Here is a 27,198-nt window from a genome sequence, read left to right on the forward strand (position 1 = left end):
TTCCGGTGGCTCTCCTACTACTTCCGGCCCTGGTGCCCCACAATCCTTAGCTCCTTCGGTCTCCGCGCAGCGCTCGTGGGAACTTCCTGTAGCGATGGCTGCGGCGGTGGCGGGGATTCTTCGAGGAAGTCTCCCGCCCCGGGCGGGTAAGGAGCGGCCCAGGGCCTCCCCGCGCACAGGCCGGCGCTCTCCAGCCCTCGCCTCCCTTCCCCTCTGACCTTCTCCGTGATCTCTGACAGCTCTGTAGCCGGATCTCTGATTCGCCTGGGTCCATCCCCTCTACCCCCACCCCCAGACACACTCTGGTAACGACAGCAACGGTGTCGCCAACAATAATGTTTATTTCTGCTTTGGATTTTTCTAACCCTTCGCTTAGTTCTTGCCCCCGATCCCGGAGAGTCCTTGCTGGGATCTTACTATATTGTTTAAGGCCAGCCTAAGCGTAGCTTCCTCAAGTCTTGTCTTTATAAAGCAGGTTCCTCAGTGAAATCCTTTGCTTGTATCCTGTTTATTGACACCCCCGCTTAGTCAGTTCCCATTCTAGTTTTGCATTTTCCCACGCGCCTGTCTCGGCTGTTAAGCTCCGTGGAGGGCAGGACAGTGTCCACTCAGCTAGAAAGTGGTGTGGTGCCTGACGTTAGCAGATCTGACACCGTACTGTAGGCCAGGGATTGTGGCTATTTTGTTACACGTATTGCCTCACTTAACTCTTACAGCCAAAGCACCTCGGGAGGAAGGCAGTATCCACCCCTCTCTTTTCAGACGAGCACAATGAAGTCTGGACCAGTTCATTGGCAGGGCAAGAATAACACTAACAGTCTGCCGAGCAGGCTTAAAATCCAGTTCCGTCTCATTCTAAAGACACTCTTAACAGGTCTTGGGCCATTGACCACAAAACCTGTCACCCTCGTGACCCTCCATATTCTCCAAGAGTCTTTTAGCTGATCCTTTTTCTGCCATGCCTGGAAACCACAGTGACGGTCTTTATGTTGGAAGTGCAAGAGACACTTTGATTCAGAGCTTTGGAGTGTTTCCTTGCTTTTTTTTTTTTTTTTTCTTTTTTCTTTTTTTGGTTTTTCGAGTCAGGGTTTCTCTGTGGCTTTGGAGGCTGTCCTGGAACTCACTCTGTAGACCAGGCTGGCCTCGAACTCACAGAGATCCGCCTGCCTCTGCCTCCCGAGTGCTGGGATTAAAGGCGTGCGCCACCAACTCCCAGCCGTTTCCTTGCTTTCTGAGAGGGCCTTTCAAGCTTTTCTTGTCATCAAGAATGTGCCATTGGACACACAAAGGTCAAAGGACAACTTACGTGAAGGTTTTCTCCACCATAGGCAGTCTGGGGGTTGAGCCCAAGTCATCAGGCTTGGTGTTAAGTGCGTTTACTGCACTGGATGAATCATCTCCCAGGCTGTTATTTTTGCCTTTTCAGTCAGGGTCTCACGTTGCTGATGTTGGCCTTGAACTCCTTATCCTCCTGCTTTTACTTCCTAAGAGCTTGGATTACTGGTGTTTGTCACGTATCTGACCTGAGGAAAGACTTGAGACAGTTGTGAGGGTGGTGTAAAGTGTTTTTCTCCCTCTTGGGTCATGTCATAGGAGCAGGCCTCAGAGCTGTGGGATGGAGCCAGGCAATATCACCAGAAGGGCTTATTTAAAGACAACTTGCCGGACTCTGCCCCAGAGATTTTTGAAGGTCTAGGGCAGACATCAGAGTATGTGTTTCCAACAAGTTCCCTTCAAGAACTTTGGCTAAGGGGGCTGGAGAGATGGCTCAGTGGTTAAGAACACTGACTGCTCTTCCAGAGGACCCAGATTCAATTCCCAGCACCCACATGGCAGCTTATAAGTGTCTGTAATTCCAGTTCCAGGGGATCAGGCACCCATAGTCAAAGTGCCAATGCACATAAAATAAAGATTAAATAATAATAATAGTAATAAAAAGAACTGCTGCTAATACCAGGGACTGACATTTTACAGTGGAGCTGGTCACAGTGCTGTTTTCTTCTTTTATCTGCTCCTTTTTGTTTGCTTGCTGGGGATGGGGCCTAGGTCTTGGCACGTATTAGACCAGTTCTGCACCTCTTAGCTGCAGTCCCAGCTCCTTATGGCAGGTTGATGATTAAAGTTTACGGGGGCATAGTCTCCAGTATGTTTGTGGCTGCACTGGTTTCTGTTTGTTTGATTGGTTTTCTGTGCATCTTGTTTATCTTAGGACTGGGTCTCGATGTTGTATCCTAAGCTGGCCTGGACTCAAAGAGATCCACCTGCTTCTGCCTCCCAAACCCTAGGAGTAAAGATGTCCACTGCTTTGTCCAGTTTGTTTCTGTTTCTTCTTTTTGTTTTTCAGGGTTTTTTGTTTTTGTTTTTGTTTTTGTTTTTTTGAGACAGGTTTTCTCTGTATAGCCTGGCTGTCCTGGAACTCAGTTTGTGGACCAGGCTGGCCTCAAACTCACAGGTATCCACCTGCATCTGACTCCTGAGTACTGGAACTAAAGGAGTGTGCTGCCACTGCCTGGTTAAAAAAAAAAAAAAAAAAGATACAATCCTTTAAAATTCTAGCACCTCACATAAGGGCTTGTAGAGGGCTGGGTCTGTGGTCCGCCTGGTAGAGTGCTTACCTAGCATGTCCAGAAGCCCTGCATTCAGTCCCCAACACAACCAAACCAGACATAGAGGCAAACACCTGTAACCTAAACACAGCACTTAGATGGAGAGGGCAGATCAGAGGGTCTTCTTCAGTTACATAGTGAGTTCAAGGCAGCCTGGGCTAGGAGTCCCTGTCTAAAAACAACAAAAACCAGCAATAGTTACAAACCTAGAAAAAGGAGAGTCTTAAGGGACTGACCCACTTAAGGTCGACCACTAAAAGGAGAAGAGACTTTTTGTGCCATGTCTAATTTGCAGGCCATGTCTTTGTCTGGGGTAGGGGTGTTCTTTTTGTCCATTGGAGGTAAGCCAGGTCCTCCAAGAGACTCTATCTTACTGTGTTGCCGTCTTCCCTTCCAGCTTGGCTGCCCACCCTCCACAATGTGCGCCATGGTTCCAAGGCTGTGACCCGCCACCGTCGTGTCATGCACTTTGAGCGGCAGAAGCTAATGGCTTTAACTGAGTATATTCCTCCCAAGCCTGCCATCAACCCTAGATGCCTACCACCCCCTCCCAAACCCCCCAAGGAGGTAAGGAGACTTGGTGTGTATTACTTGCTGATAGGCTGGTAAGTTTGGACTCTAAGCCATGAGGTTCCCCACGTTGAGCCCTGTGTGTTTATTATTACGTGTGTGTTTTTATTATTATGTGTGTGTGAATGTGGTTATACACTTGCCACTGCTCGTGTGGAGGTCAGAGGGCAACTTCCAAGAGTCAGCTCTCTTCCCGCCATGTACTCTTGTTTTTGCCGAGTTATATAATTCATACTGCCTGTAAGCTTCTGGTGAGACAGGTTCTCCTGTCTCTGCCTCCGCATCTCACTGCAGGAGTGCTGTGAGTTGCAGATGTGTGCAACATCAGGCTTTTTATGTGAGCTCTGGGAATTGAATTCAGATTGCACAGCAGGCACTTTTACTCTCTGAGCCATCTCACCCACCCCAGATTCTTTATACTAAAATATGCACTTGGTTCAGCATTGACCCTGGGCTCAGAATTGCCTGAGCTACTGTCCACATTGTCTTTATTTTTATCTGTCTCCAAAAACACATGTGAAAACTCTACAAGCAGGTGTGGGGAGTTTCACACCTGCCTTTTTTTTTTTTTTTTTTTTTTTTTTTTGAGCTGGAGCGTCTTAGACCAAGCTCTTCTGGAACTCCTGAAGTCAAGTGACCTCACAGGTGCTGAGCTTGTAGGTGTAAGCTACCACACCCTGCTCTTCCCTGTTGTAAAGGAGCTAAAGCTTCCATGTTCCTCCAAGGGATGATAGAAGTGTTTTGTCTTTTGAGAACAGGAAGAAGCTGGGTGTGGTGTCCCAAGCCTATAGTCTTCCCATTTAGGAGGTGGCAACTGGAGGATCAGTTGTTCAGGGCCGTCCTTGGCTGTCGATGGAGTTCAAGGCAGTCCACACTGTATGACAAGCTGTTTTGAGAGAACTGGGCAGACTGGCACATACCTGTAATTCCAGCGCTCAGGAGGCTGAAGCAAGAAGATTGTTGATGAGTTCAAGGCTAGCATGGTCTGCATAGTGAATCCCAGATCAGCCAGGACTATACTGAGACCCTGTCTTTAAAAAAAAGGGGGGTGAGGGGTTGGAGAAATGGCTCAGCAGTTACTTGTTCTTACAGAGGTGGGGTCCTCAGCACCCATGTTGTAGCTCACAACTGTCTGTATCGCAAGTGTCATGGAATCCAGTGCCCCCTCCTGGCCTCCTAGGGCACTCCATGTATGGGGTGCAGACATACCTGTAGGCAAAATACTAGTACACACACATTAAAGAAAGAGAAAATGCAGTCCTGGGATGGCAAGGTAAAGGCGCCTGCTCCCCAGCCTAGGTTCTAGGGACTGAACACATCAATCTACTTGGTGTCAAGGGCCTTTACCCCCTGAGTCATCCTCTAGCCTCCCATCATATATTGTAAATTGGTAAAACAGGCTGGGCAGTGATGAAATACGCCTTTGACTGTAGCACTTGGGAAGCAGAGGCAGGTGAATCTCTTGAGTTCAAGGCAGTGTGGGTTACAGAGTGAGTGTCAGGACAGCCAGGGCTACACAGAGAAACCTTGTCTAGAAAAACAACAACAACAAAAATAATAAAACTGGAAAACAACTAATTCATGATAACTGAAGTAATTGTGTGTGTGTGTGTGTGTGAGAGAGAGAGAGAAAGAGAGAGAGAGAGTGTGTTGTACTGGGAATTGAACCTGGTTTGTTGCACACGCTAGACAAGTGTTCTGTTACCAAGCTCTGTCCCGAGCCTTTATTTTAGCTTTTATTTTGAGACTGTCTCATTAAATTTGAAAATCTAGCCTTAAACTCACTCCGCAGTTCAAGCCTAAACTTTTGATTTCTCCTGCCTCAGCCTCCTGAGTAACTGGAATTAGTTTTACAGGCTCGTATCACTACAATTTGTAATTGAAGTAATCTCTGTTAAATATGATAACACAAGCTGCCTGCCAAGGTGTCTGGAGAAGGGCAGGTGTCCTCAGGTTTGCAGACTGCTCTGAAGCCGGCAATTTCCCAGTAGAAGTGGAAAGCTTACGATGGGCGGTGTTCCGCATTGTAGGAGTTGAGCCCAGCTGCCCAGCCCTTTCTTCTGTTTGTCACATATTGTGGCCTCACTGACCACCCCAGTGCCCGTGTGGGGGAAGGGAGGGAGCCAGGAAACCTTCCTTTTCCCTCAGCTATCCTGTCCTGCCACAGGAGTCCGGCCTCATCCAGCTACTGCGTCGGGAAATAGTAGCAGTTTTTCGAGACAACCGAATGATAGCCATCTGCCAGAATGTGGCCATGAGTGCAGAGGACAAACTTTTCCTGCGGCACCGGTTGCGGAAACACAATATCTTGATGAAAGTCTTCCCCAATGAGGTAGGGTTGCCCTGGCTCAGGCCTGCTTCCTCCCATGCCTGCTGAGTGGACCTGGGCTCTGCCCCTCCCACAGGCAGGCTACTTCCGACTTCTGTTCTAGTCACCCTAGACAGGCTGCCCTAGTCTGGTGCCTAACTATGCGTAGCAACTGAGGACACCCTGAGGTGGTACTTTTACTTGGTACAGCCTGTGCGTAAGGTAATGTGGCTTTTCTCTCTTCTTGACCCCCCATTAGCCATTCTTTCCTATGATCCCAGGTCCTGAAGCCTTTTCTAGAAGATTCCAAATACAAAAACCTGCTACCACTTTTTATTGGGCACAATATGCTGCTGGTCAGTGAAGAGCCCAAGGTCAAGGAGATGGTGCGGATCTTGAAGAGTGTTCCTTTCTTGCCGCTGCTGGGTGAGTGGCAGTCCTGCAGTTGGAGCCGCTTCTGGGTGGCACAGAACCGCTGTTGGATGAGGCTGAATCAGCATGTTCTGGGGACCGATGGTGTCACTCACACCTGTGCTGTGTCACTGCCCACATCAGTTCTGTACCAGAAGAAAGAGCATAGGGAGGGCATTATGATAAAACGCCAGGAGAGACAGCTTAGTGAGGAGTTTTATTAGAAGGGGAAGGGGGGGTACAGAGACTGAGAGAGGACAGAAGAGAAGAGGGAGACAGGAAAAGTGCTGTCTGCCCCAGGGGACAGCAAGGAAGAGAGCGGGGAAGAGACCGTAAGTGGGTGGAGGTCTTTCTGTTAAAGGGGTCCTTTGCACCTGCTTGCAGACTAGTAGTCAGGGAACCCTGGGCTGACCAGGGCACTGCCCGAGTGCCAGGTGACAGGGGCACGTATCAGTATGTCTTGGACCAGCGGTATGGCTCGGCAGGTTAAGGTCCTGCTTGGTTCAGTTGCCATGACCCACATAGCGGGAGGAGAGAACAGAAGTTATTTGTAGTATGTGCATGCCCCCATAAACAAACCATCTAAAATAAGAAACAAATATCTTAAATAAGGAGGGGTGAGGGCCAGTGCTGTGACCAGTGTGTTTTGGGGTTCATTCAGTAGAGAAGACTGCCTGTGTCCTCAGAAAATTCAGGTTTCCCAGGAATCTATATTTATAGTTACACATACCCTTTACACTCCAGGATTTTCTTTTCCTAGTATTTCATTGCAAATGAAATGGAGGCTCCATTTCTTCTCTAAGAGCCTGTCTTCAAAGAAGTTTCGAGTCACTGACTTTAGGGTGTTTGAGACTAGATGTATGTTTTATCATGATTTCAGGGAAAGAGAGGAGAGGGATTGATGCCCAACATGGGAATGGGATGAGGTACCATTGCGACCCTGATTTTAGGGCCAACTAGGCGGGGAGAAGGGCCCTGGAGAGCAGGTTCTGGTGGTGGGATGATGCCTGTCAAGAAGAAGGACATTTGCAGGGAGCCCAGCTGACCCTATGTTCTTCCAGGTGGCTGCGTGGATGACACCATCCTCAGCAGGCAGGGATTCGTAGAGTATGCCAAGCTGCCCAGCCTGGACCTGTTGCAAGGGGAGCTGGTAGGAGGACTTACTGGCATCATAGCCCAGACCCACTACCTGCTTCAGCACCAGCCTGCCCAGCTGACTTCCCTGTTGGATCAGTATATCAAACAGCAACATGAGGGAGAGTCTGCCACGTCAGCCAGCGGGAAACCGCCACCACCTGACCCAACTCCAGACTCCTAGCCCACCTGTTTTACTCAGTTCTGCCCATAAATGCACTCTGTCCCTGCTGTCTGTGTTGTTGTCTGGCAGAGGTCTAAAAGAATTGGGAGTGTGGGAGTGGCATGTATGCCTTGGCTCTCATTCACAATGACCTCCTTGGGGACAGGCCTCTTGAAGATACAGAGAAATTCCGTTTCAAATTGAGGCTGTCCATTGTCTTCAGTTTCACTAGTCAGTCTTAGTTGTCCCAACGAGGGACCTAATAGGAACAGTCTCCTTCAGTTCTCCAGGCACAAAACAGGCAGGATGGAGATTGTCTTGCCTAGCCTTGTCCTCTGTCCCTGCTCTGTGTCTTCCCAGCCCACCCTCTCAGTTCCTCCGCATGCCATGATGGACCTTGTGAATGGCACTGAGTCATGTGCCAAGTGCCGTACTAAACACAGATGCCAGCTCCTTTATCTCTTACCATTCAGGAAAGAGCAGAGTCCTGGATAAGGTCTTGAACTTGATTCTCAGAAGTCTCAAGTTTCTGTGGTAGAGCTTCTTCATAAAGTTACCCAGGAGTGGGTCCTGGGTGGGATCTGAGGTTCCTGTTCCACCCTGGGCTGTGCTGGGTTGTGGAAGGAGTGGGAAAACTTATTCGTTATAAAAATAAAATACATCTCTTTGTTTTGTCATTTTTTAAAAGATTTATGTGTAAAGCTGTGCCTACATTTATATCTATGTATCTATCACATGTGTGCCTTGTACCCACAGAGGTCAGAAGAGGGTAGGTATCAGATCTGGAACTAGAGTTGCTGGCGGGGTGAGCCACCATGTGGGTGGGAGAATGAGCCTGACTCCTCCAGAAGAGCAACAAGTGCTCACAGCCCTGGAGTGCTCCAGCCCTGGAGTGCTCCAGCCCTGGAGTGCTCCAGCCCTGGACTCTTTTTTTGTTTTTTTGAGACAGGTTTCTCTGTATTGTTTTAGAGGCTGTCCTGGAACTCGCTCTGTAGACCAGGCTGGCCTTGAACTCACAGAGATCCGCCTGCCTCTGCCTCCCGAGTGCTGGGATTAAAGGCATGCGCCACCAACACCCGGCTCAGCCCTGGACTCTTGATCTTAGTTATTCTCTGGATTGTCTCAATCATCTCTAAATTCTCACTTTCTTTCCTAAAACATCCTTGTCCCTAGTCACTTGTCCTTACCTGCTTTTCCTTACGAAGGCTGTGGCTGGTAGCACAAAGGATCTGGAGGAACTAGAATTCTCTTTTAATATGAGTTCTGGGGGCTGTGGTAGGAGGCATTCCCCTGGTATTAGGGAACAGCACCTCTAACAAGGAAGGAAGATGGTTAGCTGTGGTCTGCATTGTCCTTGAGGAACGCATCCTGGGTAGATCAGGGTTGAGTGAGGAGCAGCTCCTCTGCATTCCTTCCCAGATGTGGAGCAGTGCCACAGCATCTTCAGTCCTGGACAGACACTGGTGATGAAGATCTGCAGCAGCTAGCCTCTGGCTTGGGCCAGGACCAACTTCTTACACACACGGTGCCCAGCTCTGCAGATGCCCAGGGATGCTCAATCAGGTTAAAGGCCCCCGAGGCTGTAGATGTCCGCAGGTCTGCCTGGTGCCACTGGGTGGCTCTGCTTCCAGAGGCCTGCCTGCTGCTGCCCACAGCACTCCTCCCTCCTGGAAAGCTGTATCCACGCGGAGGCTCTGAAGGGGGCCCAGACAGACATACCCGGAGGTGTGTAAGACCTTGCCGTCTAACAAGGTGGAGCGGACAAGTGGCCCCATCATTTCTGAGGTCATAGAAGAGCTTTTGTAGTCACACCCTCCTGTGGTGCCGACGTGTCTCAGGCACCGAACCTGTCAGTCAGTGCACATCCTTTTGGATGAATTGTACGTATTTCTCAAGAGCCAATTCTTAATTACTTCAGCAACTGAGCATAGTACTCCAGCAGTGGGTAAATGTGTCTGAGGGTGGGGGGGGGCGACACCCCCAAGTCCTTTATAACAGCCAGCTGGCCGCTGCCCCATAGCTCTCCCTCCCCAAAGACTGACTGCACCATATTCCTGATCCTGCAGCAGCCGACCTGGGAGGACATCGCTCTCAGTGAATAGCCTCTGTGGGCTTCAGCTGTCCCTCTTCCCTTGAGTGCCCTGCTGGCAATGCATCTGGCACAGTTTGTCGTGTCACAGAGTATACAGGGGTAGTGTGAGGTGGGAGGGTGTCTCTGTCCCTTCCCAGTCAACCTGATATCTTTGCTAGTCCAAAATGTGCCATCTATTTCAGGTGTAAAACGAGAGGCAGGGAGAATTAGGAAATGGCCTTGAGTGCTCGCCTGGGTCAAGGCCGTGCTAACCGGAATAAATCCTTTACCTCCAATGGCTTGAAGCCAGCAGTTTTCCAGTTCTCTGATCCATGTAGAACAATGCCCAGTGGGGACTGTGCCCCTCATTTCCAAGTCATTTGGTACCACTCCGTCCTTAGTCCTCCCGGGAGCAGGGGGGCAGAGCTGAGCGGCAGCCCAGAGCTTGGCGGGAGGAGGCGACGGGGGAGGGGCAGGTGGGGAGATCCGGCTGGAGGGGAGGCTCCGACGTCTCCTTCCTTCCTGGTTCCTGCAGCAGCTGCTGCCACTGCTCAGCTCTGTGAAGAGGTAGCCGGTGACTCGGGGACAGTGACTCAGAGGCAGATCGGTGTACGGACCAAGAAGCACTGGCGTCCATGGACCCTGGGGTAAGGGACCTTGCTGACACCACCTGACATTCCTGGGAGGGTTTCCTCTCCTCTGGAGCTGGTGGGTCTGCTCCTCCAGTAAAGAGCGGAGAACGGAGGCGGTTAGGGGGACACTCACCTGGATCGTCTTCTCCTTTCTACTGGTAGGTACCTCCCACCTCTGCTGGGGGCTGGCAGTCAATGGCCCGGGTCCTAAGGACCAGGACAAGGGCATAGAAATACCCAAACACCGGAAGAGTTTGGAAACTTTGAATGGCTGAATGCAGGAGTTTCCCCTTGGTCAACCTCTTGCAGCCTGGATCTTTCTGCTGTGACCTCCTGGCCACACTTAGACTGCCACTTCCCTGTCCCTTCTGGGCCTCAACTCCTCAGGTGCTTGCTAGCTGCATTAAGCTCTGAGCTGCTTCCCCAGACACAGGGCAAGATCGCCCCTCCAGTCCCCTCCCCCTTCTCATACACACACACACACACAGCCTCATGCATTATTGAAATCCTAGCGGAGCCAGGATGGCCAGAGCCAGTGCCAAGGGCGCCTGTGGGCACTGCCGCGGGACCAGGGTGGACCTGGACATTCCTGGCCACCTCTTCTCCCACCCACAATGTCTCAGCCAGCCAGCGTCCTTCTCCTTATGAGTGGGAGGTGCTTCTCAGGGCTAACGGTAGAAAGGGGCAGGGAAAAACAGTCCAGGTGGGTGTGCTCGGGGCATGTTTTGTGGGAGGAGTATTCAAAAACAAAGCCTGCCTCAGACCTCAGTTTCCCCACGTAGAAGATGGGAACACAAGAGCTGGCAGCAAAGGGGCCAACTAGTAGAAATTTGAAGTGTGGTCTTCAGGGCACTTTGTGGCGGAGGCGTGGCCAAGCCATCGAGGTAGGCAAAGAGATCCCAGAGGGAAAGACAGCTGGACTGAGGAGTTCCTTCCTCCCTAGCCTGAGTCTTTCCATCTCCTCTTGGACCCTCTTCTTTCTTCCCTCCCTCCCCAGCCTTAAGAAAACAGCATTTCCTGGATTTCTAGGGTGTGTGCCCAAGGGGGAGCCACATGCCGGGCCACCAGCTTAGCCGTCCCGGCCGTGACCACAGTGGGAGTTGAGTTGGGTGCTGCTGCCTAGGCCCATGGCGGTGTCAGGGCACACTGGGGGTGTGGGGATGGCGTGCGAGTGAAGGATGTGTGTCTTAGTGCAGGAGGGACCAACGGTGGGGGCCTCGACACTGGGTAGTACTCACGGGTCTCTCTTTTTCTTCAAGGGATCCCCCAGGAGAAGGTGACATTCTTCCCTTGCTCCGCCCTCCTCATCAGGGAGTACCCTCCCCTTCCTCATGGACTTCCAAGAAAAAGACACTCCCTCCCTGGCTGAGAGTACTCAGTCCTCAAAGCCCAGCAGTACCCAGCAGGTCTGAATAGACAAGCATGGCGGCCTGGGGCGGTGGGGGGCTGGCTGGGTACCTGGAGGGGAGGCAGTGGGCTCACCACCCGAGGCCCTCCATCTACCCTGGATCTCAGGCCTCTGAGCTGTGGGAGGTGGTGGAGGAGCCTCGGGGCAGACTGGGAGCAGAGGACATCATGCCTGAGAGACAGGAAGGACACCTGCTCAAGAAGAGGAAGTGGCCTCTTAAGGGCTGGCACAAGGTAGGGTGTTAGGGCGGGCGGGGGGGGGGGCTGCATGTGGGAGGCTGCTGGGTGGCTCTGGCATCCTGTGTGCTGAAGGAGAAGAAAAATGGGTGTGTTTGTTCTCTCCCTGCCCCATGCTCTCGGCTGCCTGGTCCTGCCCCTCCCGTGCAGAGGTACTTCGTGCTGGAGGACGGGATCCTCCATTATGCCACAACCCGACAGGATGTAAGTCAGGTTCCAGGTCGGGGTGTTGGGGGAGCCTGCCCCAGAATGTAAGCCAGAGCAGGGTCTGACTCTCTCTCAGTTCCACTTTTCAGCAACATTTGTCAAGTAACTGTTGGCTTTCTGCATCCTTAGGCTCCACATCTGCAGATTCAACAATTTACTTATTTATTTTTGTTTTTTTTTTTATTTTCCCTGTGTAACAGTCCTGGCTGGCCTCGAACTTGCTTTGTAGACTAGGCTGACCTTGAACTCAGAGATCTGCTTGCTTCTGCCTCACAAGTGTTGGGATTAAAGACTCATGTCGCCATCACCACAACCACCACCTGGCAGATTCAACAATTTAGACACACACACACACACACACACACACCCTTTGAAAGTATAACTGTACTGAACACATATAGATTTTATTCTCGCCATGATTCCCTAAAGACTAGAATCATCATTCCCACAGCATTCACATGGTATTAGGTATCAGAAGTCATCTAGAAATGGCCAAGGGGCACAGAGATGGTATATAAGTTATGTGTAGAAAATGTACCTTTTTATGGTTAGGGATGAGCATGTATGCATTTTGGCTTCCTTTGTGACTTCTAGAACCCAAAATACCATGAGACAACTGCTTCCCTTGGCCTCAGCCTCCTTCCTGCTGACACGGGTGGGAAACACACTCTTCCACCTGTGTAGTTATTGGATGATGCCCATCGCAAACTAAGTACCCGAGTTTTGTCACTCTTGACACTGTCCTGAGGCTGGACTCTCGGGTTCCTTCCAATGGGTGCTCTTTCTTCCGCCATGTAGCTTTCCAGGGCACTTTTTCCTTACGTGATGACTTCTCAGACTGGCCTGGAATTGAGCATAGTGCAGTGCTCTGTGTGTGAGAGATGGTGAATAAGCCCTTTACAGAATACTTGAGGTGCTTGGCCCGTGAGTCTAGAGTGGCATCAAGGAGATGGTGACTCTGTGCTTCTGGGAGCCTCAAACCCGTTCCCCGTCTCCTCCAATCCTCTACTTCAGATCACCAAGGGGAAGCTCCACGGCTCCATTGATGTCCGACTATCCGTCATGTCCATCAACAAAAAGGCCCAGCGCATTGACCTTGACACAGAAGACAATATCTACCACCTAAAGGTGACATCCCTGGGAACAAAGTATTCTGGGGACTAGCCTGGCAGAGGTACCAGGGCACAAACATAGGAGCCAAGGGGGTCTTCCCTGAGTTTGACAAGAAGAAAGTTTCCATTGTGTGAAATAGCCTGGAGTAGACCTACTCTGATGGCTAACTGTTATATGAATAGATACAGAGATGGGATCTCTGACACTCAGAGTGCCATACTCTGTCTGCAACAGCATTTTGTACAAACTGAGTACCCTAGGGAAATTCCCTGTTTGCCGGGAGATCAGAGACCTGACATTTTGCTCCTGGAAAGCAACCCCTCCCTTCTTATCTCTCTCCATCGTTTCTGTAGATCAAATCCCAAGACCTGTTCCAGAGCTGGGTGGCCCAGCTCCGAGCCCATCGCTTGGCCCAGCGCCTGGACATGCCTGGTGCCACTCATCGGAAGGTGAGATGGGCCCTGGAGTGAGGGCAGGTGATGTGACAACTCAAGGGTGGAGGCTGCGGGGACTGAGACCCAGAGAGCTGGGGACCGTCTTTTTTTACCCTGGCTTACCCCCACAGGCTCCTGGTACCCAGATGCTAACAGCAGGTAGTGCCTCAGCCTTACCTGGGGTTGGCTCTCGAGAGAAAGTGTCATCCTGGCTGAGGGACAGTGACGGACTAGACCGCTGCTCTCATGGTGAGGGTCCTTGGCCAAGGGCCTCTGTGGGTGGGGCCTGTGTTCTCAGATCTGGGCAGTATCAGCACAAAGGGAAAGTGTTACCTCCATCATTCCTCAGAAGACCCCCTCTGCTGGGGAGGACACCCTCTACCTCCAAGGTGATCAATTCTTCTTAATGCCCCAAGGAGCCCTAACTTACAGAAGTTAGTAGGCTAATGCCTGCGTAGAAGAAACAGAGACTCCTGCCTGAGGCCAATGCAGCAAAATTTCTGAATAGCAACAGAGAAAGGCTGTGCCCTAGAATTGTATTGCTGCAGAAGGAGACCAAGCTAGTGACCCAGAGAGGGTAGTGTGTATAAATAAGGAGAGACAGTAAGGACACCCAGCCTGGGCTCAGGCAGAAGAGGGAGGGGTAGTCAGCAGACAGGGTAGGGCAGACTCCTGGCTTCCCAGAAAATCAAAAGTGGCTACGCCACAGGACTGAAAATGGTTTGAGCTCCTAAGCAGAGAGGAAACAGTGTCAGATTCCCTGTCTGCCAGCTATGTCTTTGGATGGACAGAATCTGAGGGGACAGTCTGGAAACCTTGGTACATCTAAGAGAGCAATGTCCCCTCCTCCCTTCTCCCCCAGCGCTCTTGGAATGCCAGGGTAAGCTCCAGGAACTACACAGACTCCTTCAGAGCCTGGAATCCCTACACCGAATCCCCTCTGCCCCTGTGATCCCCACACACCAGGTAAGGGTCAAGGGAGGAGGCAGGGACTGCTCAGGACCCTCATCCCCATCATTTCACGGGGCAAACCTTCCTGCCTCACACCTATCCAGAAGCCTCCAGGCTGTTTCTTTGCTCCTTTTGTCTGGATCACTGCCAGCATGCCACACCCATGTGCCTGGACGATCTGTGCTCTCCTCCAAGGCCTTTCCCAACTCTGTGAGTGAAATTACTCCTCCTCAACTTGCCAGGCCTCGGTGACAACTGAGAGACCCAAGAAGGGGAAACGGACCAGTCGCATGTGGTGCACACAGGGCTTTTCCAAGGATGACACCATTGGACGGGTGAGATGGGGATACGAGCCCCAAGATTCAGGGACTCAGTGTCCTGGAGGAAGGTGTCCCATTACCCTTCATGTTCACTGACAGGTTGGTCGTCTCCATGGCTCTGTTCCTAACCTGTCTCGGTACCTGGAGTCTCGGGACTCTTCTGGCCACCGTGGGCTGCCACCTCCAGACTATGCCCACCTACAGCGCAGTTTCTGGGCCCTGGCCCAGAAGGGTAGGTACAGGCTAGGTGGTGAGCTGGAGTGGGTCAAGAGGCCGGGAGAGAAAGAAGGGTCTGACTTCTGGCCTGTCCCCGGCAGTGCACAGCTCCCTCAGTAGCGTCCTGGTGGCCCTCACCACAGAACGGGATCGACTGAGGGACCTGCATCAGGGCTCAGAGCTGTCACGGGTGACGGTGAGCTTGGGGGACGTGGCAGCTGACGGGGGAGGTCCGAGGCTGAGGACTGCAGGCCCCATCAGCAAATCCGTGCCAGGGCTCAGGGGCTGACAGGAGCTGTCCCTGGGTGGGTGATTGTGGCAGGCGGGGAGGATTTCCCCATCCCACACCTCGGCCCCCACCTTCTGCCTCAGGCCTCTGAGCCCCCAGAAGGTCAGAGACGCCTCCACTCCCTCTCCATCTCCTCGGACACCACAGCAGACTCCTTCAGTTCCCTCAACCCAGAGGAGGTGAGGATCTGGATGGACAATGGGTGCTATCTTCCCTGTGCTTCCTCTCCCGGGGTGAGGGCCAGGGGCGGGGCACAGGGCTGATTTTTAGTCCAGAAGTAGGTGGAGGAAGGGTAGGAGGGGACCCAGCTTGCCTTTCACAGTTCTCTCGACGGGTCCTGCAGATAGCTTGTACCTCACGTCTTGTTTTGTTTGCAATATTGAGGCTTGACAATGCGAGGTAAGCAGTCTGCCTCTGAGACCCTGTATTTTTACTTCAGAGCCCATGAGGCATTGGCTCTTATCCTTTACCAGGCCCACCCAGCCTTTTGACATTGTAACATTGTCTTTTACAAAATTCACACCCCAGAACTGCATAATCAAGGGAACAACAACAAAAAAGTTGCCAACAATTTTTTTATAATGCTTTAAGTTTATGATTTTGTGTTAGGTGCATTCATAGTTATTCTTGGCTGCATTCAATTGTATTATAGCTCATGGGCCACGGGCTGGACACAGGTGCATCATAAAACTAAAACAGCGAATCCAGTCGAACGGCTCATGGTGCCACAGTAGTCCCGTGCTGAATTAGAGTCTGAGTGTGGTGCCACTGCATGCCAGCTGTGTGTTCTGAGTCTCAGCCTTCTAATCTTCAGTTGGGGACACAGCTGCACCTGTCCACAGGGTGGGGGTCCAGACTTAGTGGGCAAGGACAGGAAAAGAGTTTGGAGCCAGGCTCTGTTGGTGCCCATCACCTCTTCCAAGCTTTCCCATGTCCCTCCACCCTTCTCCCCCATGCTGCTTCTCCTGAGCACCAGGAGTCTACGGGGACAGGGGGCGGGGCCGGGGGCGGGGCGAGGCCTTCCCTCTCCAGGAACTGTCACTCCAATGGCCTCTGAGGCCTCACATCCATCTGGCTCCTACAGCAAGAAGTTCTGTACATGAAAGGCCGAGAGCTGACCCCACAGCTGTCCCAGAGCAGTGTGCTGTCCCTCGCCGACTCCCACACAGAGTTCTTCGATGCCTGCGAGGTTCTCCTTTCCGCCAGCTCTTCTGAGAACGAGGTGAGGGAGGAAGAAGCCGGGAGCAGGGGGAGAGGGACTTGGGGAAGATGGGCTTGGGGTCCTTTCTCAGCACCTTAGCGCTATCTCGGAGCCTTTTCAGCGTCCATGCTCCTTTGGCCCCATCTCCCCCGACCCTGGATCTCAGCTTCCCTCAGCTTCCCTTCCTCTCTGTCTTGCCAGGTTCCCAAGCTCTTTTCTACAAGTCAAGTATCAGTCACGACAGGGCCGTGTCTTAGGGTCAAAAGTCCTCCTCTCCCAGTCTTCTCTTCTCTTCTCTCTCTCTCTCTTCTCTCTCTCTCTCTCTCTCTCTCTCTCTCTCTCTCTCTCTCTCTCTCTCTCTCTCTCTCTCTCTCGGTTTTTTGAGACAGGGTTTCTCTGTGTAACTACCCTAGCTGCCCTAGAACTCGCTCTGTAGACCAGGCTGGCCTCGAACTCACAGAGATCCACCTGCCTCTGCCTCCCAAGAGCTGGGATTAAAGGTGTGCACCACCAACGCCCAGCCAGTCTTTTCTCTTTCCATCAAAGGGCTGGCTGATCCTATTCTTACCAGGTCCTGATGGCTGCCATTCAGTCTTCCCTACCTACCCACTCTTCCTGTTCAGGGTTCTGAGGAAGAGGAGTCATGCGCTAGTGAGATCACCACCAGCCTGTCTGAGGAGGTGCTGGACCTCAGGGGAGCTGACCGCTTTCAGAAAGGTACCAACTGGATGAGTGGGCAGAGGGGCAGGGTGAGCCTGGGTGTGCGTGTGGAGATGTTTGCTCATGGCTGCGGTCCCATGTAGAGGCAGTCCTTGTCTTTGGGTATTGACTCCAGAACCATGAGCTGGGAATATTTTGGGGACAGTCTGGGAGGTTGGTTAGGTTTGGGTATGGTGCTGACATTCCTTCCATCCAATAGGCTGGGAGGGCTCAATAGGGTATGGCAGAGGGCTAGACCGTCCGATGGGCACTTTAGCTTTGGGCCTGTCATTTTACTTTCTGGAGCCCATTTCTTTCTTTTTTAAAAATTTTATTTTAAATTTTTTAGTTTGTTTAGTTTTTGAGACAGTGTTTCTCTGTATAGCCCAGACTGTCCTGGAACTCAATATGTAGACCAGGCTAGCCTAAAACTCAAGAGATCTGCCTGCCTTTGCCCCTGCCCCTGCCCCTGCCTCTTGAGTGCTAGGATTAAAGACGTGTGCTGCCACTGCCTGGCTTATTTCTTCTTCTATAAAAGGGGCTGAGGACCGAGGGCATAGCTTGGTTTGTAGAATGCTTGCCCCATATGCACAAAGCCCTGACTCAGTCCCCGCACTGTGTAAACCGAGTGGTGGCACTGGCCTGCAGTCCCCGCACTGTGTAAACCGAGTGGTGGCACTGGCCTGCAGTCCCCGCACTGTGTAAACCGAGTGGTGGCACTGGCCTGCAGTCCCCGCACTGTGTAAACCGAGTGGTGGCACTGGCCTGCAGTCCCCGCACTGTGTAAACCGAGTGGTGGCACTGGCCTGCAGTCCCCGCACTGTGTAAACCGAGTGGTGGCACTGGCCTGCAGTCCCCGCACTGTGTAAACCGAGTGGTGGCACTGGCCTGCAGTCCCCGCACTGTGTAAACCGAGTGGTGGCACTGGCCTGCAGTCCCCGCACTGTGTAAACCGAGTGGTGGCACTGGCCTGCAGTCCCCGCACTGTGTAAACCGAGTGGTGGCACTGGCCTGCAGTCCCCGCACTGTGTAAACCGAGTGGTGGCACTGGCCTGCAGTCCCCGCACTGTGTAAACCGAGTGGTGGCACTGGCCTGCAGTCCCCGCACTGTGTAAACCGAGTGGTGGCACTGGCCTGCAGTCCCCGCACTGTGTAAACCGAGTGGTGGCACTGGCCTGCAGTCCCCGCACTGTGTAAACCGAGTGGTGGCACTGGCCTGCAGTCCCCGCACTGTGTAAACCGAGTGGTGGCACTGGCCTGCAGTCCCCGCACTGTGTAAACCGAGTGGTGGCACTGGCCTGCAGTCCCCGCACTGTGTAAACCGAGTGGTGGCACTGGCCTGCAGTCCCCGCACTGTGTAAACCGAGTGGTGGCACTGGCCTGCAGTCCCCGCACTCGGGAGGTGGAGGCAGGGGGATCAGATCAAGATTATCCTCAACTACATGGTGAACTCAAACCCAAGGAAACCCCGCCCCTGTACAAAATGGAAGGACAGTGGGTAACCTGCCTACCAGCATCAGGGGACAGAGGCCAGGATGAGACTCAGGCCCGACTTCTGAGCACTTGTGCATGGCAGGGGAACTGTGCTGTCTGAGTGGTTCTTAGCTCTGCTGCCCATCCAAATCCCCAGGAGCTCACAGGCAGTCAGATTCTCAGTCTCCTGCTGTAGAGGCAATGCCGGGAAGCCTTGGGAGGCTAGGAGGCAGTCCCGTGCAGTGGACCTGGTATATCTGGAACACCAGAGTCCAGAGGGAGACTAAAGTGACTGCATTGGCCCAGGGACGTGTGTTCCGGGGACTGCTGTAGGGCCCCCTCGCCGCCGCTGCCTGCCAGCTGCCAGTGGGCCCGGAACAGATGTGAGCCTGTGGAACATCCTCCGCAACAACATCGGCAAAGACTTGTCCAAGGTGTCCATGCCGGTGCAGCTCAACGAGCCGCTCAACACACTGCAGAGGCTCTGCGAGGAGCTGGAGTACAGCAGCCTCCTGGACCAGGCCAGCCGTGTGGCTGACCCCTGCGAGCGCATGGTACCCACCCAGGCTCCCTCGTTCCTCCCCAGGGTTCTGTCTGTCTTCCCAGATCCCGGCAGGGTGGGTCCCTGGTGCTGAAACGCCCATCAAAACCCCAGACTTTGCTTGTGATGGGTTGCTGTCCCCTTCCTGGGGCTTTCTTACATCTGTGGCATTCTTCTCGGCCTTTCCCACAGGTATACATTGCAGCCTTTGCTGTATCTGCCTACTCCTCCACGTACCACCGGGCAGGATGCAAGCCGTTCAACCCTGTCCTGGGAGAGACGTACGAGTGTGAGCGGCCTGACCGGGGTTTCCGTTTTATCAGCGAGCAGGTGTGGTTCCCAAGGTGGGAGGGTTGTTTCCACTGCTGGGACAGGGGAAGGCCTGGGCTTTGGGGACCAGAATGTAGCCTAGCAGGACTGGTGGATGGAGGAGAATAGGACGCAGTGACCCTGTGTCAGGCACGTGCTAATGCGTGGGAGCTCTGCTCTGCATATGGGAGGCAGACCCCACGGTGTTCTGTGGGGGGGCAACACTAGGTAGGTCTTGAAGGGTGGCTTAGGGAAAGTCTGGGTAAAGAACTAGAAGATTGGTTTGTTTCATGTGTGTAAGACAGGGTGCATTACATTTGACAAAGTCAGAGACAGGGCTGAAGGCAGGACAGGTTAAACCCCGTGCTTTGTAGGTGAAGGTAAGGTGCATTCTGGGGTTTTACTTGCTTCTAAATCTGAAGGCAGTGGGAGGCGTGGGGATCTCAACACAGAGAAGTGCGTGCTCACAGTGGCTCTGTAAAGAGCACTCAGGTGCAACAGTTGTCAGAGGCCACTATCAGGCTATTAAAGTCACCCGCCTGAGAGCCAAGGACGAGCTGCACTTAGCCTGCTGAATTCAAGGGCTGTTGTGCACCGCCCTTGACAGAACTCAGCAGCTGGAAGGATGGAGAAGAGCATGGCGAACGACCGTGTGCCAGGCACCGTGGTGGGGTGGAGGGCTCTGCTCCAAGGAGCTGCCCGCCTTGTGTGGTTGGCAGACTGGGGCAAGAGCAGAGGGGCCTCTGGCAGTGTCGGGGAGTGAGGACAGTGAGTGGAGGGGGAAGCTGGGTGGTCCTGTCTTTCTAGGAGATTCAGTGCACGGGTTCAGATGCCGGCTAGCAAGAGAGAAGGTGGGAGGGAAGAAAGCAGCTAGTAGCATGTTGCCCACTGGGTGGGACTTCCTCAGGGAAATGTCCACAGGCTTTGGGGCCTGTGGACCTGGAGCTGGGAAGAGGTGACACATGAATGGGTTCCCAACTTAGCAGGTAGGAAAAATCAGGATCCCCTGTGGGGTGTGTCACCGGGAGGGGACATGACCCCGTGGGTCCTGAGGGTGTCAGTGACTTCTTGAGTGAAGGACAGAAAGGACAGGGTAGGGATGAAATTATACAGAGTGTAGCAGGTATATCCAGCTTGCAGCCCATTGGCTGAGTACATCCCAGGACAGCTGCAAATGCAGCCTGGCACATTTGTAGGTGACAACATCATATTGCCACATCAAAAGATTGTGATGGCACATGTCTTTAGTTCCAGTACTAGGGAGGTAAAGGCAGGAGAAACTCTGAGTTTGAGGCCAGTCTGGTCTACATAGTGAGTTCTAGGACAGCCAAGACTATAAAGAAAAGACCCTGTCTCAAAAAAAGAAAGAGGGAGGGAGGAAGGGAGGGAGGAAGGAAGGAAGAAAAAAATTAAAAGTGAAAATTAGAAAAAAATAATAAAAACTAGAGCTGGGCAGTGGTGGTGCTCGTCTTTAATCCCAGCACTCAGGAGGCAGAGGCAGGTAGATTTCTGTGTTCAAGGCCAGTCTGGTCTACAGAACAAGTTCCAGGACAGTCAGAGCTACACAGAAAAAGGGCCAGTATGATGATTCAGCATGTAAGAGTGCTTGCCTCTAACTGAGTTCAAGCCCCAGGATTTACATGGTGGAAAGAGAGAACTAATTCCTACAAATTGTCCTTTGACCTCCACACACATGCATGGTACACATGCTCCCATGCACATACATAAACTAAACACACATGTAGACATGAATGCACATATATTAAATTTTATGTGTGTGGGTGTTTTACCTGCATTCATGTCTGTACAGTACTTGCATATGTGGAGCTGTAAAGGACAAACGAGGATAAGTCCCCTGGAACTGGAGTTACAGATGTGTATAACCTGCCATATGGATACTGGAAATTGGACTTGGATTTAGTTTTTGTACAAGACCACCCCCGGGAAAGCAGCCAGTGCTCTTAACTGCTGTGCAATCTCTCCAGCACCACCCTCGTTTAAATTTTTAAAATGTATGTGTAGCTGTGTGTGTGTGTGTGTGTGTTTTAAACTAGGGCCTAGGGAGATGGCTCAGGGATTAAGAGCACTCACTACTCTTGTAGAGGACCCAAGTTCGGTTCCTAACACCACAATGTGGCTCACAACTGACTGTAACTCCTGTTCCTGGAGATCTCATGTCCTCTTCTAGTCTTTGCAGGCATATGGTATTTACATATAGGCAAACACACGTCCACATAAATTTTTGTTCGCTTTTTGAGACAGGGTTTCAACTACATTTTTAAGAAAAAAAATGTTAATTCAAAACTAGAAAAAAATGCAGACTATTTGCAAGAAATGTTATCACAAGGGAAAGAAGAGAAAAGGGTGATCACCAGAGAGAATAAAAAAGGCTGAGACAATCTGCTCGTTTATTTAGTTTTTGTTGGTGTTGTTTTGCTTTAGTTTTTGAGACCCTGGCTGGTCTTGAACTTTCTATGTAAACCTGCTTCTGCCTCCTGAGATTAGGGATCAAAGAGGGAGAAAATTTTACAAAACAGAATGATGTGTACAGTGGAAAGAATCCTCCCATTCTGACCTATGGAGGGGCCTCCTGCTGTTAGTATCCTGCCAAAAGTGATGGACACAGATGCCAGCAGAGACGTGCATCTCTGGAAGGGGGAGGCTTAAAATGTAGTCAGGGGTGTGTGCTCATCGATGGCTCCTTTCACTCCATGTAAAACCTTATTCATATTGTTGAGTGTGCCGACAGTTTATCCTGTTATTAATGACTGTCCCTTTCTGTGAATGCACAATAGTTCCCTTATTTCCTTTTTGATTGACATTTGGATTGCTTCCTGTTTGAGGCATTATGAATAAAAGTGCTATGAGTGTTTATGTGGGAAAATAAAGGGAAGGCTTGCTGCTTAGGATGGGAGAAACAGGAAGTCCTTTTGTGGGTAGAGAAGGGGCCGTATAGAAGGACTGAAGAGAAGCAGAGTTGGAGGGCTGTGGAGCTGTGGAGGAGCTGCTGCCCGGGGCAGGAGAGCCAGCCTGGAAGCGAGGAGGGGAGCAGGTGGCAGGGATGAGGCCAGAGTGGGAGGAGCTGCCCTTTCCTACTCTGCGAGTGCTGAAGGCCTAGAGTTAGAGCTGTATGGAATTGGCCGTTCCCTCTGTGGGTTGTGTATCCAGGTGAGATCAAAGCCAGGGGTACACAAAGTGGCTGTGCCGCCATTTTGTTTTTTAAGATCTCTTCATTTTTTCTGTATGTGTATCAGTGTTTGGCCTGCATGTATGCCTATGCACCATGTATATAAGGTACGCGTGGAGGCCAGAAGAGGGTGTCAGAGCTCCTGAAACTTGGAGTTACAGGTTGTTGTGAGCCTCTGTGTGGGTGCTGGAAATCAGAGCTAGGTTCTCTGAAAGGGCAGCGAGTGCTCTTAACTACTGAGACATCTCTCCAGTCCCCAAGGTTTATTTATTATTTTTATTGATGGTGTCAGTGTCTGCTTATGCTGCATGTGTGCAGGTAGCCACGAAAGACAGAAAAGAGTGTAGAATCTGTTAGAACTAGAGCTGCAGGTGGTTGTGAGCTATCTGAAGTGGGTTCTGGGAGCTGAGCTCAGGTCCTCTGCAAGAGCAGCCCGTACTTTTAACTGCTGAGCCGTTTCTGCAGCTCCTCATTTCACAAACACCATTTACTCTACTTATGTGTGAACGTGTACATATATGTGAGCACATGTGTCACAGCTCACACAGGAGGTCAGAGCACAGCTTGTAAAGTCGGTCTCTCCTTCCCCTGTGTAGATTTCAGAGATCACATCAGGTTATCAGGGATGGTGAAAAGCACATTTACACACCAAGCCATGTGCTGACATTTCTGGCGAGTGGTGGCAGCTGGTGGCTGAGGATGATGGTTGAGAGGTTAGAACTATGGGCAGAAGGAGGGGAAGGCAGGGTAGTGTCTGCAGAGCACAGGAAAGCAGAGAAGGAGGGAGTCTTGACTGCAACCAGAGACGGTGAATGACAGGGACCAGGGAGGCATGGAGGCTGGGCTGCGGGATGTCTGAGCTGAAGGTTGCAGATGCGGAGACATTCCAAGTGAGGGTAAGGCCAAGAGTTCCTGAGAGTGTAGAGTGGACTGAGTCTCCATCTGGGGACAGGCAGACGGAGAGGGAAGAGGGCCCTCAGGGAGAGCTGGGTTCTGGGCATAGGGTGGAGGCTGTTGTATGTTGCAGGCAGCTTCTGGCCAAAGCAGGGCTGTTTAAGGGCTCCATCAACAGGGTTGGTCAAGGTGGCCCGCAGGGCCGACGAGCAAGGAGAACACGGGGCCTGCTAGAGGAAAGGAGGACAATGGACTTGGATGGTGCCTGGAGATTGAAGGAACAAAAGGCTTAGAACTAACTAATTCAATCTGGGCAGTGGGGGGGGGGGGCACGCCTTTAATCCCAGGACTTAGGAGGCAGAGGCAGGAGGATCTCTGTGAGTTTGAGACCAGCCTGGTCTACAGAGAAAGGACAGACAGGGTGGTTACACAGAGAAACCCCGTCTCAAAAACAAAAAACAAACAAATGAAAAAGAATTAAGTGATTCCCCGGAAACTATGTAGGGGTCAGAGAATGGGGGTGGGGCAGGATAGGAGAGGGCCCCAAGCTCCATGGGGGGCAGTGTTAAGGACTTTTTTGCTTATTAAGGTCTCCCATCATCCCCCGATCTCTGCCTGTCATGCAGAATCTGAGAACTTCATCTTCTGGCAAGGTGAGGACTGGATGGGCATGAAGGTCATGGGCAGCGGGTGGGAGTGGCTGGAACACTCTGGATCACTCTGGTCTTCTGTCTGCTGCTCCCTCCCCCTCCCCCAAGACATGAAGTGGAAGAACAAGTTCTGGGGCAAATCTCTGGAGATCGTGCCTGTGGGGACTGTCAACGTCAGCTTGCCCAGGTGAGTACTGTGAGTGTAGTGGCCAGGCCTGCCCGTGGGCCTTCTCCTGCCTGCCCGTGGGACCTGTGCTGTGGCAGGGTACAAGGGTCTGGTCTCACCTGAAGCTGCTGGAGGTGACAGCAGGCAGCGTTTGTACATTTTACACCTGCGTTTGCAGCAGTTACCGTGAAGAAGGTGAGATGCCTGGGAACCTGGGGTGGGGATTAACGAGGTCGCCTGACTAAGTGTCTTTCACAACTTTTTGATCATGACTCACATTAAGAAATGCACTTGAGACCTCAAATCAACATGCATGTGAGGTACCACCACCACCAGACACACACAGAAATCTAAACGGATGCTGGAACTAATGGATTACAACCGTGTTTGAAAACCCTCAGCTCAGTCAGTGTGGTGGTGCATACCTTTAATCCTAGTGCTCAGGAAGCAGGGGCAGCCCTGTCCACAGAGTGAGTTCCAGGACAGCCAGGGCTACACGGAGAACCCCTGCCTGGAAAACCACAGAGAGAGAGAGAGAGCCCTCAGCCCTCATCTTACAGATGGGCAGCAGAGGCTAAAAAGAAAAGGGAACTTTTACTAAGAGTGGCAGGAGCCCGGGAGTGGTGGTGCACACTGTTTTTGATCCCAGCACTTAGAAGGCTGAAGCAAGTGGGTATCTGTGGGTTCAAGGCAGCCTGCACCATGCAGCAAGTCCCAGTGAGACCCTGTCTCAAAAAAACACAGAACTGAAGAGCGGTAATGACCCTTCTGTAGTCTTATTTTCATTATGTGGGTACTCAGGAACCTTGTTACGCAATCCAGACTTGTTCACTGGAACACTGTGTGATAGCAACTAGACTCTAAGAACAAGTTGTGCCTCACAGAGCTGAGGCCAGGACCTCGGGACTCCTCTTTCCAGGCCCCTGTGACTTGACACAGGAAGATGGCATTTCCATTCACAGCCCACTTGCTTCCCAGGGCTGGCTGAGTGCTGCCCTCATGTGCCCTGTGTCTCTCAGGTTTGGGGACCACTTTGAGTGGAACAAGGTGACATCCTGTATTCACAACATCCTGAGTGGCCAGCGCTGGATCGAGCACTATGGAGAGGTTCTCATCCGGAACACACAAGATAGTTCCTGCCACTGCAAGATCACCTTCTGCAAGGTAGGCGTGCCCCCTAGTCCTGCCTCTGCACCCTGAGAGGCCTCTCATTTGGATACCATGGGGAAGGGGGAGAGCCCCTCACGCAGGCCCTGCCTTCTCCATCCTAGGCCAAGTACTGGAGTTCCAATATCCACGAGGTACAAGGTGCCGTGCTTAGCCGGAATGGTCGCGTCCTTCACCGCCTCTTTGGGAAGTGGCATGAGGGGCTGTACCGTGGCCTCCCACCGGGGGGACAGTGCATTTGGAAACCTAGTAAGTGGGGTGTCCGGGGAGGGCTGGGAAGGGAAGGATGGCTGTGACACAGTCCACCTGCCCCAGCCCCTTGCCTCCCCCAGATTCAATGCCCCCAGACCATGAGCGAAACTTCGGCTTCACTCAGTTTGCCCTGGAGCTGAATGAGCTGACGGCAGAGCTGAAACGAACACTGCCTTCCACTGACACACGGCTACGGCCTGACCAGAGGTCGGTGCCTGACTGACCTCCCCAGGAACTCCTTAAAATGGGGAAGGGGCGGGGACCTCAGCTTTGGGAACCCCCGAGACTGGGCAGCACACTGACTGATGCCTGGATCACCAGGTACCTGGAGGAGGGGAACATACAGGCCGCCGAGGCCCAGAAGAGGAGGATAGAGCAGTTGCAGCGAGACAGGCGAAGAGTGATGGAAGAGAACAACATAGTCCACCAGGCGCGCTTCTTCAGGTGCTCCAGCCCCGCCCACCACCTTGTGTCCCTCCGCAGCCCAGCTCCCCCCTACCCCCTTATGCTTTGAGTGGGGTGACTGTGGGAGGCAGCACCGGGAACTAGCCTGCATCCTACCATCCTCCACCCACACCTACGGTGCTTCTCCCCCAGGCGGCAGACAGACAGCAGCGGCAAAGAGTGGTGGGTGACCAACCATACGTACTGGAGGCTGCGCGCTGAGCCAGGCTATGGGAACTTGGATGGGGCCGTGCTCTGGTAGCCCCGGCCTCGGGGCAGGAGACTCTTGATCCTCACTCCTGCCCCCATTCCTACCATGGACATATGGGTGAGGTTAGGCTCCCTCTCACTGCCCTTGAGGGCAAAGGGGCAGCCAAGGCTCCAGCCCTTTCCCCTCTGCTGGACAGAGGGGGCTGTACCTCGCACACGCCAATTCCGCCACCGGGATGGAAGTGGAGTCTGTGCTCCCGGTCTTGTTAACCCAGCAGCTGGCATGTCAGACCCTTCTCGCTCAGCCATCCTCCTCATCTGGGAGTGTTTTGGGGAGATGCCAGGTCCCCCAGATTTGCTTCCCATTTCAGTGCCTTCCTAGGACACAGGGGGCCCCCCTTGATGCTACCCAGACTTTCTGTGCCCAGGGCACTGCTCCGCTGCAAGGTTGAAGTGAGTGGAGGAGAGGAGATGCCCTTTTCCCCATGTGTCCTCTCCTGCATCTTCTCTCCGCCCCGACCCATCCCTGGTCCTGCATCCCTTTTTCCCAAAATGCAAAGCACCTGCAGCTTCCAGGCTCCTCCACCCCAGGGCCGCCAGTGGTCCCTTCAGGCACAGCTTAGCAGATGCCCCAGAGTGATTGAGCCTCTTCAAGAGGTGTGGATCAGGCTGAGGTTCCTGGCCTCAAACTCACCCAGGAGGGAGTGAGCCAGCTTGAGTGTAAGTTTGTGTAGGAGTGTGTGTGTGTGTGTGTGTGTGTGTGTGTGTGTGTGTGTGTGTGCTGTGTCCTGCTTGCCGGCGAGCAGGATTCCTAATGTAGCCAGGACACCCCCGCTGCTGGTGTCTGTCACTGTTGCTGCTCATTTTCTCAGTTTGCCTGAGTCAGGTGAATTGCTATAACATTCCAAGCTCCAATAAAGACTGTCCTAGACTTTG

At 52.4% G+C, this 27,198-nt stretch overlaps 3 protein-coding genes across 8 annotated transcripts; 2 read left to right on the forward strand and 1 right to left on the reverse strand.

Moving 5' to 3' along the window:
- The first annotated feature begins 5 nt into the window (after positions 1 to 5).
- On the forward strand, positions 6 to 7,869 carry Mrpl10 (mitochondrial ribosomal protein L10). 2 transcript variants are annotated; one of them, XM_005075901.4, is made up of 5 exons: positions 6 to 146; positions 3,004 to 3,173; positions 5,344 to 5,508; positions 5,766 to 5,910; positions 6,957 to 7,869. In XM_005075901.4, the coding sequence occupies exons 1-5, from the start codon at positions 95 to 97 to the stop codon at positions 7,211 to 7,213; spliced, it is 789 nt and encodes a 262-aa protein (XP_005075958.1). In that variant the 5' UTR covers positions 6 to 94; the 3' UTR covers positions 7,214 to 7,869. The 2 variants fall into 2 exon arrangements, with proteins under 2 accessions (XP_005075958.1, XP_021086198.1); XM_021230539.2 differs by lacking the exon at positions 6 to 146 and adding an exon at positions 173 to 305.
- On the reverse strand, positions 5,803 to 10,124 carry LOC121141480. The gene is made up of 3 exons (XM_040749588.1): positions 8,380 to 10,124; positions 7,659 to 7,802; positions 5,803 to 6,041 (listed from the first exon to the last, which is right to left on the reverse strand). Exon 1 carries the CDS (start codon positions 10,122 to 10,124, stop codon positions 9,102 to 9,104), a length of 1,023 nt encoding a protein of 340 aa, XP_040605522.1. The 3' UTR covers positions 5,803 to 6,041; positions 7,659 to 7,802; positions 8,380 to 9,101.
- Positions 9,777 to 27,198, forward strand: Osbpl7 (oxysterol binding protein like 7). 5 transcript variants are annotated; one of them, XM_005075902.4, is made up of 23 exons: positions 9,777 to 9,910; positions 11,155 to 11,301; positions 11,411 to 11,536; positions 11,690 to 11,743; positions 12,761 to 12,874; positions 13,213 to 13,308; positions 13,425 to 13,542; positions 14,156 to 14,259; positions 14,487 to 14,579; positions 14,664 to 14,796; positions 14,882 to 14,976; positions 15,153 to 15,248; positions 16,154 to 16,291; positions 16,894 to 16,987; positions 18,749 to 18,996; positions 19,176 to 19,313; positions 23,963 to 24,026; positions 24,132 to 24,210; positions 25,209 to 25,353; positions 25,461 to 25,605; positions 25,689 to 25,815; positions 25,930 to 26,052; positions 26,206 to 27,198. In XM_005075902.4, the coding sequence occupies exons 2-23, from the start codon at positions 11,227 to 11,229 to the stop codon at positions 26,312 to 26,314; spliced, it is 2,514 nt and encodes an 837-aa protein (XP_005075959.3). In that variant the 5' UTR covers positions 9,777 to 9,910; positions 11,155 to 11,226; the 3' UTR covers positions 26,315 to 27,198. The 5 variants fall into 5 exon arrangements, with proteins under 5 accessions (XP_005075959.3, XP_040605520.1, XP_040605519.1 ...); XM_040749586.1 differs by lacking the exon at positions 9,777 to 9,910 and adding an exon at positions 9,926 to 10,053; XM_040749585.1 differs by lacking the exon at positions 9,777 to 9,910 and adding an exon at positions 10,149 to 10,282.

Source organism: Mesocricetus auratus, unplaced genomic scaffold, assembly GCF_017639785.1.
Source record: "Mesocricetus auratus isolate SY011 unplaced genomic scaffold, BCM_Maur_2.0 Super-Scaffold_100007, whole genome shotgun sequence".
Classification (NCBI taxonomy): domain Eukaryota; kingdom Metazoa; phylum Chordata; class Mammalia; order Rodentia; family Cricetidae; genus Mesocricetus; species Mesocricetus auratus.

What these genes read in the sequence shown, in the direction of transcription:
- Mrpl10 (XM_005075901.4), top strand. Translation starts at nt 95, where the DNA reads ATGGCTGCGGCGGTGGCGGGGATTCTTCGAGGAAGTCTCCCGCCCCGG. An exon ending in CTCCCAAACCCCCCAAGGAG is followed by an intron (nt 3,174 to 5,343) that starts GTAAGGAGACTT and finishes GTCCTGCCACAG; the next exon opens with GAGTCCGGCCTCATCCAGCT. An exon ending in TGAAAGTCTTCCCCAATGAG is followed by an intron (nt 5,509 to 5,765) that starts GTAGGGTTGCCC and finishes CTATGATCCCAG; the next exon opens with GTCCTGAAGCCTTTTCTAGA.
- LOC121141480 (XM_040749588.1), bottom strand. Translation starts at nt 10,124, where the DNA reads ATGCCCTTGTCCTGGTCCTTAGGACCCGGGCCATTGACTGCCAGCCCC.
- Osbpl7 (XM_040749584.1), top strand. Translation starts at nt 11,318, where the DNA reads ATGGCGGCCTGGGGCGGTGGGGGGCTGGCTGGGTACCTGGAGGGGAGG. An exon ending in GTTCCCTCAACCCAGAGGAG is followed by an intron (nt 15,249 to 16,153) that starts GTGAGGATCTGG and finishes TGGCTCCTACAG; the next exon opens with CAAGAAGTTCTGTACATGAA. An exon ending in CACCAGGCGCGCTTCTTCAG is followed by an intron (nt 26,053 to 26,205) that starts GTGCTCCAGCCC and finishes CTTCTCCCCCAG; the next exon opens with GCGGCAGACAGACAGCAGCG.